Source organism: Glycine max, chromosome 18 (assembly GCF_000004515.6).
Source record: "Glycine max cultivar Williams 82 chromosome 18, Glycine_max_v4.0, whole genome shotgun sequence".
Taxonomy (NCBI): domain Eukaryota; kingdom Viridiplantae; phylum Streptophyta; class Magnoliopsida; order Fabales; family Fabaceae; genus Glycine; species Glycine max.
In genome coordinates, this window is record NC_038254.2 from 50,594,968 (window position 1) to 50,609,217 (window position 14,250).

Here is a 14,250-nt window from a genome sequence, read left to right on the forward strand (position 1 = left end):
GATTTCACAGTTATTTAAATTTTGATTGGTTCATAAGTTTTGAATACAATGATTATTTATATGTTTAAAATATTAAAATAAAAATTTAAATCTGACCATACATGGGATAGTCTCACTATTTTTACCTATATAAACATCCCATTTAAATCTTAGAAGCACATAAAATTGTTAAATAGGAAATGAGTAAATCTTAGTATTAGAAGCACATAATAAAAATGTTAAAAAGGAAAAAAAAATCCAGTACAGACAAGTCCAAAAAGTAGACAACAAATGGGGGCATTAGAAGCCGTTGGATTTCTGGTACGGAACTAAAGATGTCGTGAAACTGGCATCAAATCAAATCAACGCTAAAAACACGCACCGACATGACATCACACAACACAACACGCGCCCTACCCTTCATCAATTGCTTCTTTCTCACTCACTGAAACTCAACCCTTACTTTGCAATTGCATTCCCAGATTCATTTCAGACAACGCAACCTTAACTTTCCCACATACGCTAACTCAATAACCCTTTCATTCCGTTCATTGCTCTTTCCAGATTCTATTTGTAAGTATTCTTATCAATAATTTCAATTCTTTTTCTTTCTTCAAATTATCCTCAAATTTGTGATTTTTTTATATGCTAGATTTAAGATTTCATGATGCCCATCGTTTCTAATCGCAAACTGTAAGATTTTTGTGTGTGTTTGTGTTTACGTTATGATGAATTTTGATTGAATGTGAATCTGGGTCTTGGATCCTGAAGTTGGCATTGAATTGCATTTGGGGGTCAGAGTTGACTAAACATTGGATTTTAATCATTTTATGTTTTGGGGTGGCATGTTTGAAATCTAAACATGAAATTTCTGTTTTTGTGTGTGAGTAGTGCCTCTTAGAAGTTGGAATAGAGAACTAGAGCTGGGTGGATGGAGGATGACAAGAGGAGGAGGAAGAACAAGAAGAAGAAGAACAAGCAGAACAAGAATGTGGAAAATGGGGTGGGAGAAACTGCTAATAGGGATCAGAATCTGCTGAGTAATGGAAAGGATGAGCATACTAATCTTTCCAAGACTGCAAATGAGCAAAGCTCGAATGTCGATTTGAATGGGGTTGGAGAGACATTAAGTAGGGATCACAATCTGGTAAATAATGGTAAGGATGAACCTGCTAATCTTTCAGGAGTCGCTGATGAGCAATGCATGGATGCAGATCGGAATGGGGTTGTTGAAACCCCCAATAGTGATCAAAATCTGGTGAAAAGTGGAAAGGATGAGAATATTCCATCATTAGAGTTTGCAGATGGGCAAAGTACTAATATGGATTCAAATGGTCATCCGCCAAATGGTAAAGAATGTGTAAGTTTTCCTTCAATCAATGTAGATTTTTACTTATGCTTCATTCAAGGTTTATGCTAATGGCTCATGTGCTATATTTTAGATATTTCCCTTAGATATTGTTATTACTTCTTTTATCATTGAAACATATAATTTAGTTTGAATTTCATATTATTTGTGAATAGTTTAATTGAAAAATGTTACTGGCTTCATTCTCTGTCTTTACTATAAAATTTGTTTGAGTTGAGTGTTATGGAAATGAGTGCTTTGCTAAACTAGATGAAAATATCTTTTGACAGTCCAGCTCATAAGAGCTAATAAAAAAATTGCGAAATGAAAATGATATGCTCAAACAAAATGTAGTGAAATGTCTTTATAAAGTTTTTATTTTCATGTATATGCTGGCATGTTTTATAGTTTCAAGTTTTTAATATGTGTAGCTTATCTTTCCACAAAAAATGATATACTTGTTCACAATGAGGTAATATTGGGTGTGTTTGGCAAAATTAGCTGATAAACTAGCTGAAAATTGAAAAATTAGTTGGACATTGAAAAAGTTAGCTGAAAGTTGATAAGTAGTTATTGAATTAGTTAATAAGTATAAATGACATATTTAATTACTTGGATATAACTTGAAATTTCGTGTGTGTGTGTATAAATATTCAAATGATTTATCTTAAAAATTAGGATAATAAATTTTTTAATTTTATTATCATTTTTTAATTTTTTATTAAATGAAAAGAGATAATATAAATGAACTTATATTGTAATGAAGTGATACTTGATGGGAGTGAGAGTGTTAGGATTTTTTAATATAAGAAGGCTAAAGGAGGATTTCTAATTAGATCAAGAAGCTTATAACCTCAAAAAGGTACATGAAATAGCATTTTAAACAACATTATAAGCTATTGAAATGAGCTTCTTTACCAAACAAATCTATTTTGGTCTAACAAACTTCTAAGTTAGTCAGATACACTAAAAGCTAGCTTATTTGCCTTGCCAAACACACTCATTTTCTTAAGAAATTTCAACCGTTTGTTTCAAAATAATATTTCAGTTTTTATAACTTGTAGTTGTATATCATCACTCCACAGGCTATATCAGAAGAGACAATCAGGAAATTAAAAGAAGAGAATGATATACATATTCAGAAAGAGGTAATATTTTATCTGAGACGTATTTGTCCTTTGATTTATTATGTTTCAATGTTTTTATCATATGCATGGTTTATCACTCCACAGACTTTATCAAAAGAGACAATCAGGAAATTAAAGGCAGAAAATGATATGCACATTCAGAAGGAGGTAATATTTTATCTTGATAACCTTTCCTTTGTTTTAGCAATTATGTTTCATGTTTCTGTTACGTATACAACTATACATCCCATCATTTCTCAGGCCATAATGGAAGAGACAATCAGAAAATTGACAGAACAAAATGACATGCATATGCAGAAAGAGGTAATATATTTTAAATTGTATCTGAATGAGATTTTCTCCTAATGTTTTTATCTTGCAGTTTTCTTTTAACTCATATAGGCTATCTTTCCACAGATTGCATCAGAAGAGACTATCAGAAAATTAAAAGAAAAACATGATATGGATGTTCAGAAAGAGGTAATATTATATTTAGAAATATCTGTCCTTTATTTGAGCACTTATGTTCATTGTTTATATGACATGTACAACCTTTCATTCAACAGGCCATATCAGAAGATACAATTAGAAATTTGAAAGAAAAAAATGATGTGCACGTGCAGAAAGAGGTGATAGATTTTAAATTCTATCTTATATATCTAATTTAATGTTTATCTGGCATTTTTCTCATTACATGTATAGCATATCTTAAAACAGACCCTATCACAGGAGACAATAAAAAAATTGAAAGAAGAAAATGAAGTGCACATTCAGGAAGAGGTAAATTTACTTTAAACTTCATCTCAGAGATTCATGTCAGTTATTTGAGTGCTTAAATCACAAATGTTGTTTAGTATGAATGCATATAACCTATCTTTCTACAGGCCATATCAAAGGAGACAATTAAAAATCTCAAAGAAGAAAATGATAAACTACTTCAGAAAGTGGTAATATATACTGCAAATTTTATCAATTATCAGAGGGATATTTGTTTTAATGCTTAAATTGCAACTATATATTTACTTTCTCAACTGGCATTCTAGAAAAATGATTAAAAATTAGCTACCATATGTTTTGCCTTTCTTTTACAGGTTTCCTTGGAAGAGGTCATCAATAATTTACAAACTGATAATGAATTGCAGACACAAAAACATGTAATTGAGTTTGAATTAAATAGTTTTGACGAATGTGTGGAAGGATCTTATATTATTGGAATTATTTTATTCTTATCTATGTTTAACTACTGACGGGGGTATATTTAAATGAATTATCTGCAGACTAGTCTGGAAATGAGAATTGCACAATTGCAAAGTGAGAATAATTCCTTACTTCAAAAAGAGGCGAGTGATTATGTTTTCCCTTTAAAAAGATTAGGAATCATTGATTTTGAGAATATTATACATCCAGATATTTAATAGTATATCATATGTAGGCTGGATTGGTGGAAAAAACTAATCAGTTGCTGAATGAAAAGGTAGTTTTGAGCCTGAAAGCTGTAAGAATTGCTTCATCAACTTTGTCATTTCCTATACCCGCTATATATTTAACCTTAGCTGATTCATATATTTAGAAATTTTGTTAATGAAAGTTGGATGACATTTTAAATCCAATGTACATCATTCCACAGGAGAGTTTAGAGAGAAAAATAAATCTTCTGGAGAATGAGTTGAGTTCTTTTAGTGAGAAAGAGGTAATAACTTGTCTATTATCTCATGTTTTATTGCATTGGATATATTGTTTGCTTAATTGATGACCTTAACTATGTCATGTAGTGGACTAGCTATTAGCACCTGCTTTAGACTGGGTAAATATAAATAATTGAATTTGAATTGAACAATTTAGCTGAATGTTTGAATGGATCTTATGTGTGATTTGAAGTATATTATTGATGGCATATTGGATCTTGGGTCCAATCCAGATCATTGGGCTGAACAGAACAAGGATCAATTGCTGGATCCAAGCCATAAAGAAATGGAGGGTCTGGAAGGTTTATACCAAAAGGCAGCAGGATGGGTGAGAGAGAAAATTAATTAGGCAGCTGATGTGTCATGTTTTTGTTACATAGGGAGGAGGCTACATGTATATAGGGAGGAGGGTTATTAGTAAGGGGAGGCAATTTTAGAGAAAGAAAATTTTAAGAGATCTCTTGGAGGAGCCGTAGGTTCTGGTTGTTATCTTGTTTTTACAATCTCTTTGTTCATTTTACAATATTAATATATATTTGTTTTCCTTTTAGTTTTCAGTGTTCTATCAATTATTTTGATATGTTTATCTATTGACTTACATTTAATTTGATTATTTGCAGGTTGGACTTGAAACAAGAATTGCACAATTGCAGAGTGAGAATAATTCCTTACTTCAAAAAGAGGTGAACAACCTAATATGTTTTTTACCCTTTTAAAAGATGTAGGAGCATTGAGTTTGAGAAATGATTTATCAAGATATTTAATATTTTCAAATGCATCATGTGATATGCAGGCTACATTGGTGGAAAGAACCAATCAATTGCTGAATGAAAAGGCAGTTTTGAGCCTGAAAGGGGTAAGAATTGCTTCATTTTATTATGTACTACATTCACTCTCTGTATTTAACCTTAGCTGTCCCCCCTCCCTCTCATGTTTTGATTTAATTTGATTTTTTTTTATTGGTAACTAAATCTTAATATACATTGTTCCACAGGAGAGTTTAGAACAAAAAATATATCTTCTGGAAAGCGATTTGAATTCTTTAGTCAAGAAGGAGGTAATAACTTGTCTAAGTACTCTGTTCTCTCATATGTTATTATATTGTTTTCTTAATTAATGACCTTAAATTTCATATAGTACATTAGCTATTCTTAGCGCCTAATTTTGACTCCAAAATATAAAAAAATGTATAGTATAATAATATATATATTTTTTAGAAAAATAATTTAAAATAAAGTTCTTGCCCATCTTTTAAAATAAAAATCCCCAAGTCCCAACAAATCTGTTTTTGGTGTCCAAAACTCCCCTATAGTGTCTAGGTTTAAGGTACCTTTCTGTTTGATGGTAATTAGGGATTTGATTGGAAAATAAAAAAGATTGATTGATTGATTGGACGAAATAGAGGTGGTTTTTAAATGAGGTCAAGGGGAGTTTGGTAGCAGTATCCATGAGCCTCTCCTCTACAGCCATAAATCTTTATGGATTTAGAATAGAAATTGTTTCCCCTCTGACCTTTACATAAGGGCATATTAGTTCTGTACCAACCAATTCTATGTGAATGGCAATGGATAAGCAGAAGGCTATATTATTGCAGACTACTGACATGCTCAATACTTAGTAGATAGAACTGTCAATAATGCATTTGAGTTCTTTAGAAAATGCAAGAACATTTTACCATCAATGCAATAAGAGTTAAAAGGAAGAACAAGGACTAGCACAACGTTTTTGATCTGAAATGTGAAAATATGCCTGTGAACTGTTTGTTCATATTTCGTTTATTCTTTTTCCCTGTATTTTGCTATTCCATATTGAAAGCAACAATTTTGTCATCATAATTTTTGGTATTGTCTGAGGTGATGAATAATGCATGCTTTATTTCTTGTAAATTTCTCCCTTATCAGAGGCATATCATGTGTTTTATTTACAGAATTCAACTAAAGAAACTATTTCAAACCTGAATGGAAACATTGCTGTGCTACAAGCGCAGGTATGTAACTCATGTATATACACTAATATTTTTCTTGAAAAACCTAGGAAAGTATTATAGATTATTATTTTTATATATCATTAACTGTAGTTTTCTTGTCATAATCTTTAGGATTCATAAACTTTTAACTCGTTTGAAACATTATCTTGTAATGTTCAGTTTTGGAATCGTTTATAGAATAGGACTGCCATTTGAAGTGAGCCTTATGATTCATCAAAACACTGCTGCAATCTAAGTGTATAATTATAACTGTATATGTGAAATAAAAAATAAATCTTTGCACAGTTCTTTAATCTTTACTTGGGTAGTAATACTTGCATCTCTTATAAGTCAAGTGCCTGTTGTTTTCCTTGCATTTTTGAGACTGTTAAGAGTGGCCTGACTTTCAGAAGTTCTCTGTCTCTTCAACCTAGCTGTTGAAATAAGATATAGCAAAATTTTCATTTTACTGTGCCAAGAAACGTTATCTTGCAAGTTGATATCTCTTAGTAATACTTGTTACTGGTTTATAGTGAATGCTATTGAAGCTTATAAAAAAATGGTCTGAGTAGTTTTATTTGCCCAAGAGCAGATGCCTTGAGTGCAGATGAAAGTACCAGTATTTCTTCAACTTTTCTTACTTAAGACATTGTGGCTATCTGACATTTCAGGTTGTTTTTCTACTTGTTTTTGGACTTGATATATTTAATTTTTTAGAATGCCTTCATTTTGGCTTATGTTCTTTTGGATATCTTTGATGAACTTCTCATACAAATGCTGCTCCATTAATTAAGTATTGTTTTACTCCCATTGGTTTCAAACATCGACTTGATGAATTACCCTCTCCTCATTGATAAGAACTTTGGGAGAAGCTCACCACAAAAGCTAGACATAGCTATAGAATTGACTGTGGCCTTATAAACCCCTTACTAGAATTAGATCCTCACATCTAACCATGCTCGGCAACCTCGTCACCCATGTGGGTTAGGTGTGCTCTTGCCCTTTGACTAGTTGCGGGAAAACATGGCTGGTGTCACCAGCTGTGCCACTTGTTTGCAGCTGAGAAACATGGTGAAAAGCTTTGATACTAATGGATAATAACCTTGGGAGAAGAGAACAACACCAAAGCTAACTATTGTACTAGGAGAATCCCAACACTAGAATCCCGTACTTCCAATGTGGGACTCAAGTTCCATACCTTGCAATTGGATCCTAACATTCACATGTTATTTGTCCATTTCATAACAAACCTGTGTTAATTCTGATATGGAAATTAAAATCAAAGTTTGGCAGGTGGAAGAATTGGAGGAGTCCAGGAATAATCTTTTTCTAGAAAACCAGCAATTGAGGGAAAAAGTGTCGAGTCTTCAGTCAACGGTCCAAAATCATGAAAACAGTAACACTTCTTCCTGCTCATGGGATGCATCTGTAAAGGTTTTACTTTTGTTACCCTACATGGTTTAAATCTACAGTACACATTCATTCTTAGGAAAACTAGTTTTCTTGACTTTTTATTTTTGAAAGAAGGAAAGGATCATTGATGGAATGATGGTTATATATGACTCTGGATAATGATCTTCTAATGTGTTATATTTGATGATACTCAAATCTATGGTGGTGGATGGAAGTCTAGCAGTCCATGGCTGTTACCAGTTGCATTTTAAGTTGTCATATCTTAATTTCCAAATAGGATGATGGAGCATGACCATGAGTTACATGTTATAAACCTGTCAAATGTGTGAATTAGTGACTTGAAGTAGGGAGGAAGAAGAATCTTCACTGCTTGCCTATTTATATTGCCTCTGATCATATTTCATTTTTTTGGTGGACAGGATCTTGCTTCTGAAAACGAGGACTTGAAGTCTGAAATTGAAGCAGCCTTTACGTTGGTGGAGAAATTGATGGCTGAAAATGCAGAACTTGTTGAGAAGGTAATATGCCAGGTTCTTTGTGGTTATTACTTTTATTAAAGAATATCACGGATTGCTGATGACTTACTAGAGGGTTTCATATTTTGGTTTTAGTAGATTTAGATTGGTTGGGTTAGTTTGTATAGGTAGTGTTATGCATGTTTAATCCATTTTTATCTTCAGGTCACCGAGTTATGTGTTGAGCTGGATCACCGAAGTGCAGAAGTCGGACATTCTGGAGTCACTGAATCCAATGGGATGACTGAATTTGTTAAACCTACTGGTGTTGCCATTCCTCTACCAGAATCTGCTGAGTATGCGTCTGTATCATCCCCCAAGTTGAATTCATTGGAAGAGACTTCAGTGAAGGATAATGGTAACTCTAATGATGCTAAGCATGTTGTTGGGGTAACGTCAAACTCGTCGTTGGTATCGGCTGATGACGCTGGAGAAATCGTGCAAATTCCATTGGATGATAATGAAATACAAGATATAGAGTTGCAGGATGCTAAGAATGTGGAAAATGATGCTGATGCTGTGCCAATCACAGATGCTCCGCTTATCGGTGCTCCATTTCGTTTGATATCATTTGTTGCTAATTTTGTTAGTGGTGCTGACTTGGTTAACCAAAGCTCTTCAAACACTGCTCGTTGACTTGGTTGACCAAAGCTCTGTTTTTTTTGGCTGGCAGTCTTGAACATACAATAACCTCACTTACATTAGGCAGAATACCAATATAGGTTGGCCTAATTTGGGCCATTTTAATGTTTGTATGTTAATTCTTTGAACACGGAAATATTGTACTGGGGAAAAGCATATAGTTTTATGTGTTCTTACTTCATATTGCTTTCACTTTTGGAAATTATACCTTTAAAAAATGGCATCATGAATAGACATGCATTAATTGGTGACTCGCTTCTGCTGTTGTCCGCGATGAATTCTTTCATTTTGGTGAGTGATGTTTTCACCTAAACTCGTGATAAATTGCAAAATTGGTCTACTTGTTGGTTGACTTAACTAGTATTTCTCCACGAATACTAATACAATAAGATTTTTCTTTTCTGGACATTGATGTATTTACTTACGGAATACATCGCATTGGAAGAACTTGCGAAGCATGTGAAGCTATAATTCACTGAATCAGATATATTACCATTTTATGTTGACCGAATTTTGATTTATTACTTCAGTGTGGTTTTAAACATCAGGTTAAAGAAATCACGAAAAGGCAAAAAAAATAAAATGGCAAGATACATAAAAATACAGGTATTTTTCTATTGATGCTAAGACCTCAAACGAATCTTGACTAGGCATGTTTCGATGTATAGGCAATTGGTGTATATTGTTCTTGCAGTTTGTTGCCACGGGCATATGGAAAATATTCATGCATCTTCCTCTGCTAAGTAGCTATCCATTTAGTTGTATAGAGTGAAACCATAGGACCCTTTGAACTTGTCTTGTGAGAATGATGGCTGGTTTAATAAATGGATGCTCTAAGTTCTTCAATTGTCCTGACAACTTCCTCCATTGAAGGTCTCACGTCCGGCATCACTGCCACGCATGCCATTGCCAGTTGCAGCATCTGCACAAGTTCATCTTCAATGTTCGGATACCTCATTAGCTCAAGATCAAACACTTCAGCAGTCCATTCCTCTCTAACAACAGATTGGACCCACTTTGGAAGATCAACCACTTCATCATGCCCTGAATACTGAACTGGTGTTTTGCCAGTCAGCATCTCAAGGAGGAGAACACCAAAGCTGTACACATCAGATTTTTGAGTTGATTTTCGTGATTCGATAACTTCAGGTGATCCATAGCCTGGACTTCTGGAGGAACCACAGAAATTTGTTAGGGGAGTTAGGCCAAAATCTGATATGCAGCCTTGAAGATCTATTGAGAGAATCACATTAGATGATTTTATATTGCCATGGACAAGTTTCTTTCCATTGGCTGAGTGGATATGAGCAAGGCCCCTAGCAGCTCCAACTATGATCTTCAATCTTGTATGCCAATCTAGAGGAGCTCGTCCAGTTTCCGTTGTTCCTGTCAATTGTCATCATGTTTCACATGCCATATTAAGAAAATGACACATCAATGGCAATGTATTTTACCGCCTCTAAGCTTACATGGTCAAGCACCTCCAGTATTACAGTATAAGACCACCATTTAGTGTATTTGTCTCTTAACGTGCACAGTAATATTTAGGTTTGTTCTAATACTAATATCTAGTAAACCCAACATGAAACTAGATGTTAAGCATATAACATCACTGTGTTGATAGTAATATTGATACCAGTTAGTTGTTTATCTTGTTTTACATCTATAATAAGAAAAGAAAGCTATACGACACTGCCAGCTATGAACCTTTAGTAATCAGGAAAAAGTTCAAAGTAAGAGTAATTACCATGCAATAACTTGGAAAAACTGCCGGCTGTTGAGTAGTCATAAACCATTAGTTTTTCATCTTTGGAATAGTAGTAAGCACGAAGGGGAATCACATTTGGGTGATGATCAAGTCTTTGGACAATCTCCATTTGCTGTTCAAATTCTTTTTTTCCCATTGCCACTTCTCTTAACCTCTTCACAACTACTGTTGTTCCATCCTCCAAGATGGCTTTGTATGTTGTTCCAGCACTTCCCTTCCCAAGGACTTCAGCTGAAGCTCTTAACAAGTCCTCCAGATCAAAATTATAAGAACAACCTTCAAAGAATACAAGCTTGTTTCTCTCGGGCTCTTGCACACCACTCCCAAAGTCCTCCTTAAGCTTCTGACCTTTCTCTTTAGGTGCTACATTTTGTTCACCAACTTTTTTCTTGAAACAGAAGAACACTACTAAGAGACCTGGAAGAAACAGCAATGTGACACCCCCCAAAACTATTGCTATTTTTGCTCCCTTGCTCATTTTCCTGTTTGATAGATCACTTGGTCTTTGAGAGACTGTTGGTGGAGACAATGTGGTATTAGGGGAAACTGAAGAACATTGTTTCAAAGGTGCTCCACATAACATCAAATTCCCTCTAAATGAGGAGGCAGGAAACTTATGGAGACCTGAAGGAATAGATCCATTCAAGTAGTTGAAGCTCAAATCCAAATCCTTAAGGCTAGGAAGGTTAACATCAGGAATAGGTCCTGTGAGAGAGTTGTTTTGGAGGTTAAATCCTATCAGATGTGTCAAGTTTTGGATTGAGGCTGGAATTTGTCCTGTAAAAGAGTTATGGGACAAATCAAGAAAGATAAGCCGTGGTGGCAGAGAATCAGGAATAACACCTGAGAAGTTGTTGTGTTGGAGATATACAAAGCGCAGGGAAGGAAGGGAAAGTAGGTCAGTTGGAAGGTTCCCCCTCAAGCTGTTGGACCTAAGACTGAGACTAATGAGGCCATTAAGCTTACCAAGTGTTCTTGGTGGGAGAAAACCACGCAATCCGACACCTGGAAGCCTCACAGAAAGCACATGAGAGCCATCATGACTGCATGTAACTCCCACCCATGAAGTGCAGATTGAGGTACTAGAGTTCCAATTGACCTTTGGACCATGATGAAGTGCAGCAGCAAAATCAAGGAGGGCTTGCTTTTCTGACTGTAGATCAGCTTTAGTTCGAGTAAACACAAGCAGGAGTAGGAAAATTGGTATTGTGGTAAAGTAGGACTGTAGCATCATCAAGTTTTACTGTTGAATCAAGGTGCGGGAACTCGTTGTCTGGTTTCAATGATTCCACTTGTTTCCCTAGCAATTGAGATTTCAAAGTATTACACACTAATCAGACAGAACAATTGTAAGTTTGTAACCAATAACCAAGCATGCAATGCAACAAAACAGTTAGTTTATCAGTCCCTTAGTTAACCTGTACTAGAATTTGTCTCATTTTTTAAAGACATGAATATCATTACAAATGATAGAAGAAGTACAAAAAATTGGCAAAAATGAAAAATCTATCACAGAAGCATTTTATTTATGTCATTCATTAAGAGAATATTCTCCTTGGATTCACGATATAATGAAACTAGTTGTACCCTTGGAATTTTCATGCGCTTTCTCTTTGCTGGATAAAATATTCTTCTCATTCTAAGCACACAAACAAGAACAATGCCATGCCAGAAACTTTAAGAATTATAGTTTTATGTAACAGATTAATTTGTTCTACAAGTGAAAAGAACACGAACTCACTAAAAAGTAAAATGAAGAGGAAAATGCAAAACTAAAATGCTAGTAATTGAGAGAAGAAAAAACCTTGAAACGAGGAGAAAGGGAAAGCAAGTTGGAAGTGGAAACCAATATAGGGTGTGTTGAGAAGTGCAAGTTGTGCAAAATGTATAAATGTGATTTTGGGAAAGAAAAGGTTTTTGATAAAGCAGTGTTGGTTTTGTAAATTGGAGGTAGTAACGGCCAAGAGGAGGCAAAGACAAGCTTTAACGGCATAGCTTCAGGAACACGCCAGAATCCACACACACACACACACACAAAACCAGAGAGACATTAGAGAAAGAGAGGCTTATTAAAAGCATTATAGTACTATATAACTATCATACAATGCTATAGTACTGCGTAGAGATTTTACTTTTGGTTTTCCTGTTTATGATTTGGGAGGCACACACTCAACGTTCAAGTCTCAGCTTCAACTTGAAGCCTTCTTCCTCATGAAGCACCCACCCACATATATGCATATATACCACACACTAAGTCAATTAGCGTTACACATTTCAATAAATCATTCTTTTAAAGTAATAATGTACGCCTAACTATATTATCACTATTATTAAATATTATTCAATATACCACCAAACAAATAGAACAACTTGTGTCAAACAATAGCTTAACTAGTATTATTGAGATTGAATCTTGATATGCAGAGGAATTTTTTTTTTCTTTTTGTCTAACAAGAAGAAATATGAGACTTTTTATTTGACATCTAACTAATCCCCTCATACTAAGATGGATTATTTTAAGATAAAATAATATTTATAATTATGATTTTATATTTAAGTTCTGGGATCGAACCTCAAATCTTAATTAAAGGACCACTAGAGGAAGCCTAATATCTTAAATCCTCTTTTTGTACTTTTTATATCAATATCAATTTGCTGCTTACATAAAAAATCAAATAGAGAATTTTTTTGGCTCATAAACATTCTCAATGAAATCAATCAGTATTGTCTACTATAGAAACTTAATAAATCATATTTTTAGTTATATCTTAATAAAAAAATAAGGGTTGAGATTCTCTACTGTTTAACGGTTTATTTAAACCGTAAGAGATGTGGTCTCGTGTTAGCCAAGTTGTAAGAGAATTTTTTTTAAGGTTACTAGGAATGAATTACATCAAAGATTTTTTTTTTTAAAATGAAATATATATATATATATATATATATATATATATATATATATATATATATATATATATATATATATATTTGAATTTTGAACTGTAGAATGAAACTTAAAACTATTCTAACATGCAGATCTCGATGGAAGGTATGGGTTTCCTTCCCGTTTCCCATTTTCCTATGAATTGACCATTGCCTCAGTTACAGTTACAAAATTTAATTTACCTCAATTCCTTGGACTTAGTTCTTGTTTTGGATCACGAATAGAGTGGTGCTCGAATCACTAACATAATCTATTTTTTTACCAATTTATTTTTGTAACTCATAAATTTTTTAATTAAAAAATATTGATATTACTGTTAGACCACGTTTATTGCTGTTGTGTAACTAAAACCTAAAACCAAAAACGGACATCTTGATCGTGAAATAAAGGGGCAAAAATAAAAGAGCTTTAGACACGCATAAAAGGGTACACATTACACAACAATTAAGGAATACTATTTACACTATTTTTTTTTCCTATTCAAACTATGAGTATGAATTATATAAATTAAGGGTGTCCCAACTCACAACACAACAGTTTCCACACAAAGAGAGACTTTGCTTCTGCCTTCTGATGAGACTTTGAATAAATAGGGTTGCTTTCTCTTTTATGGGGCCTTGGATGCCAACTTGTGAATTTAATGTAGGGTTTGGAAGGGCTTGTGCATGGGAATGGAAATGGCAATATGGCATGGTGCTTGTGACAAAGGGCACTCATCCAGAAATAGAATCATTGGCATTGATGTGGTGAGCAGCATTGCATTCTTGAAGTGAAAATGATGTGTGGAATGTTGATTGTCTTGTCCCCTCCCTAGACCCAAAGGACCACAACTAAAGTATGAGCCTGCAAACCATGTGTTTCAAATT

The 14,250-nt window shown here is 34.0% G+C and overlaps 2 protein-coding genes across 8 annotated transcripts; one reads left to right on the forward strand and one right to left on the reverse strand.

Moving 5' to 3' along the window:
• Positions 1-348: 348 nt before the first annotated feature.
• Positions 349-8,856, forward strand: LOC100796148 (WEB family protein At4g27595, chloroplastic). 6 transcript variants are annotated; one of them, XM_006602652.4, is made up of 20 exons: positions 349-552; positions 871-1,339; positions 2,413-2,475; positions 2,560-2,622; positions 2,716-2,778; positions 2,872-2,934; positions 3,021-3,083; positions 3,172-3,234; positions 3,339-3,401; positions 3,546-3,608; positions 3,732-3,794; positions 3,887-3,949; positions 4,082-4,144; positions 4,760-4,822; positions 4,933-4,995; positions 5,134-5,196; positions 6,067-6,126; positions 7,399-7,539; positions 7,938-8,036; positions 8,199-8,856. In XM_006602652.4, the coding sequence occupies exons 2-20, from the start codon at positions 911-913 to the stop codon at positions 8,667-8,669; spliced, it is 2,082 nt and encodes a 693-aa protein (XP_006602715.1). In that variant the 5' UTR covers positions 349-552; positions 871-910; the 3' UTR covers positions 8,670-8,856. The 6 variants fall into 6 exon arrangements, with proteins under 6 accessions (XP_006602715.1, XP_040867669.1, XP_006602716.1 ...); XM_041011735.1 differs by having other exon boundaries at positions 3,887-3,928; XM_006602653.4 differs by having other exon boundaries at positions 3,184-3,234.
• A 319-nt stretch (positions 8,857-9,175) lies between these two features.
• On the reverse strand, positions 9,176-12,669 carry LOC100796675 (probable inactive receptor kinase At5g58300). Of its 2 annotated transcripts, none has more exons than XM_006602658.3 (3): positions 12,576-12,669; positions 10,423-11,743; positions 9,176-10,061 (listed from the first exon to the last, which is right to left on the reverse strand). In XM_006602658.3, exons 2-3 carry the CDS (start codon positions 11,675-11,677, stop codon positions 9,493-9,495), a joined length of 1,824 nt encoding a protein of 607 aa, XP_006602721.1. In that variant the 5' UTR covers positions 11,678-11,743; positions 12,576-12,669; the 3' UTR covers positions 9,176-9,492. The 2 variants fall into 2 exon arrangements, with proteins under 2 accessions (XP_006602721.1, XP_003551618.2); XM_003551570.5 differs by having other exon boundaries at positions 12,248-12,648.
• Positions 12,670-14,250: the final 1,581 nt, after the last annotated feature.

Coding starts and splice junctions, on each gene's coding strand:
- LOC100796148 (XM_006602652.4), top strand. CDS start 911: ATGGAGGATGACAAGAGGAGGAGGAAGAACAAGAAGAAGAAGAACAAG. Junction 3,235..3,338: donor AAGTGCACATTCAGGAAGAG/GTAAATTTACTT, acceptor ATCTTTCTACAG/GCCATATCAAAGGAGACAAT. Junction 4,823..4,932: donor ATTCCTTACTTCAAAAAGAG/GTGAACAACCTA, acceptor TGTGATATGCAG/GCTACATTGGTGGAAAGAAC.
- LOC100796675 (XM_006602658.3), bottom strand. CDS start 11,677: ATGATGCTACAGTCCTACTTTACCACAATACCAATTTTCCTACTCCTG. Junction 10,062..10,422: donor TTTTTCCAAGTTATTGCATG/GTAATTACTCTT, acceptor GACAATTGACAG/GAACAACGGAAACTGGACGA.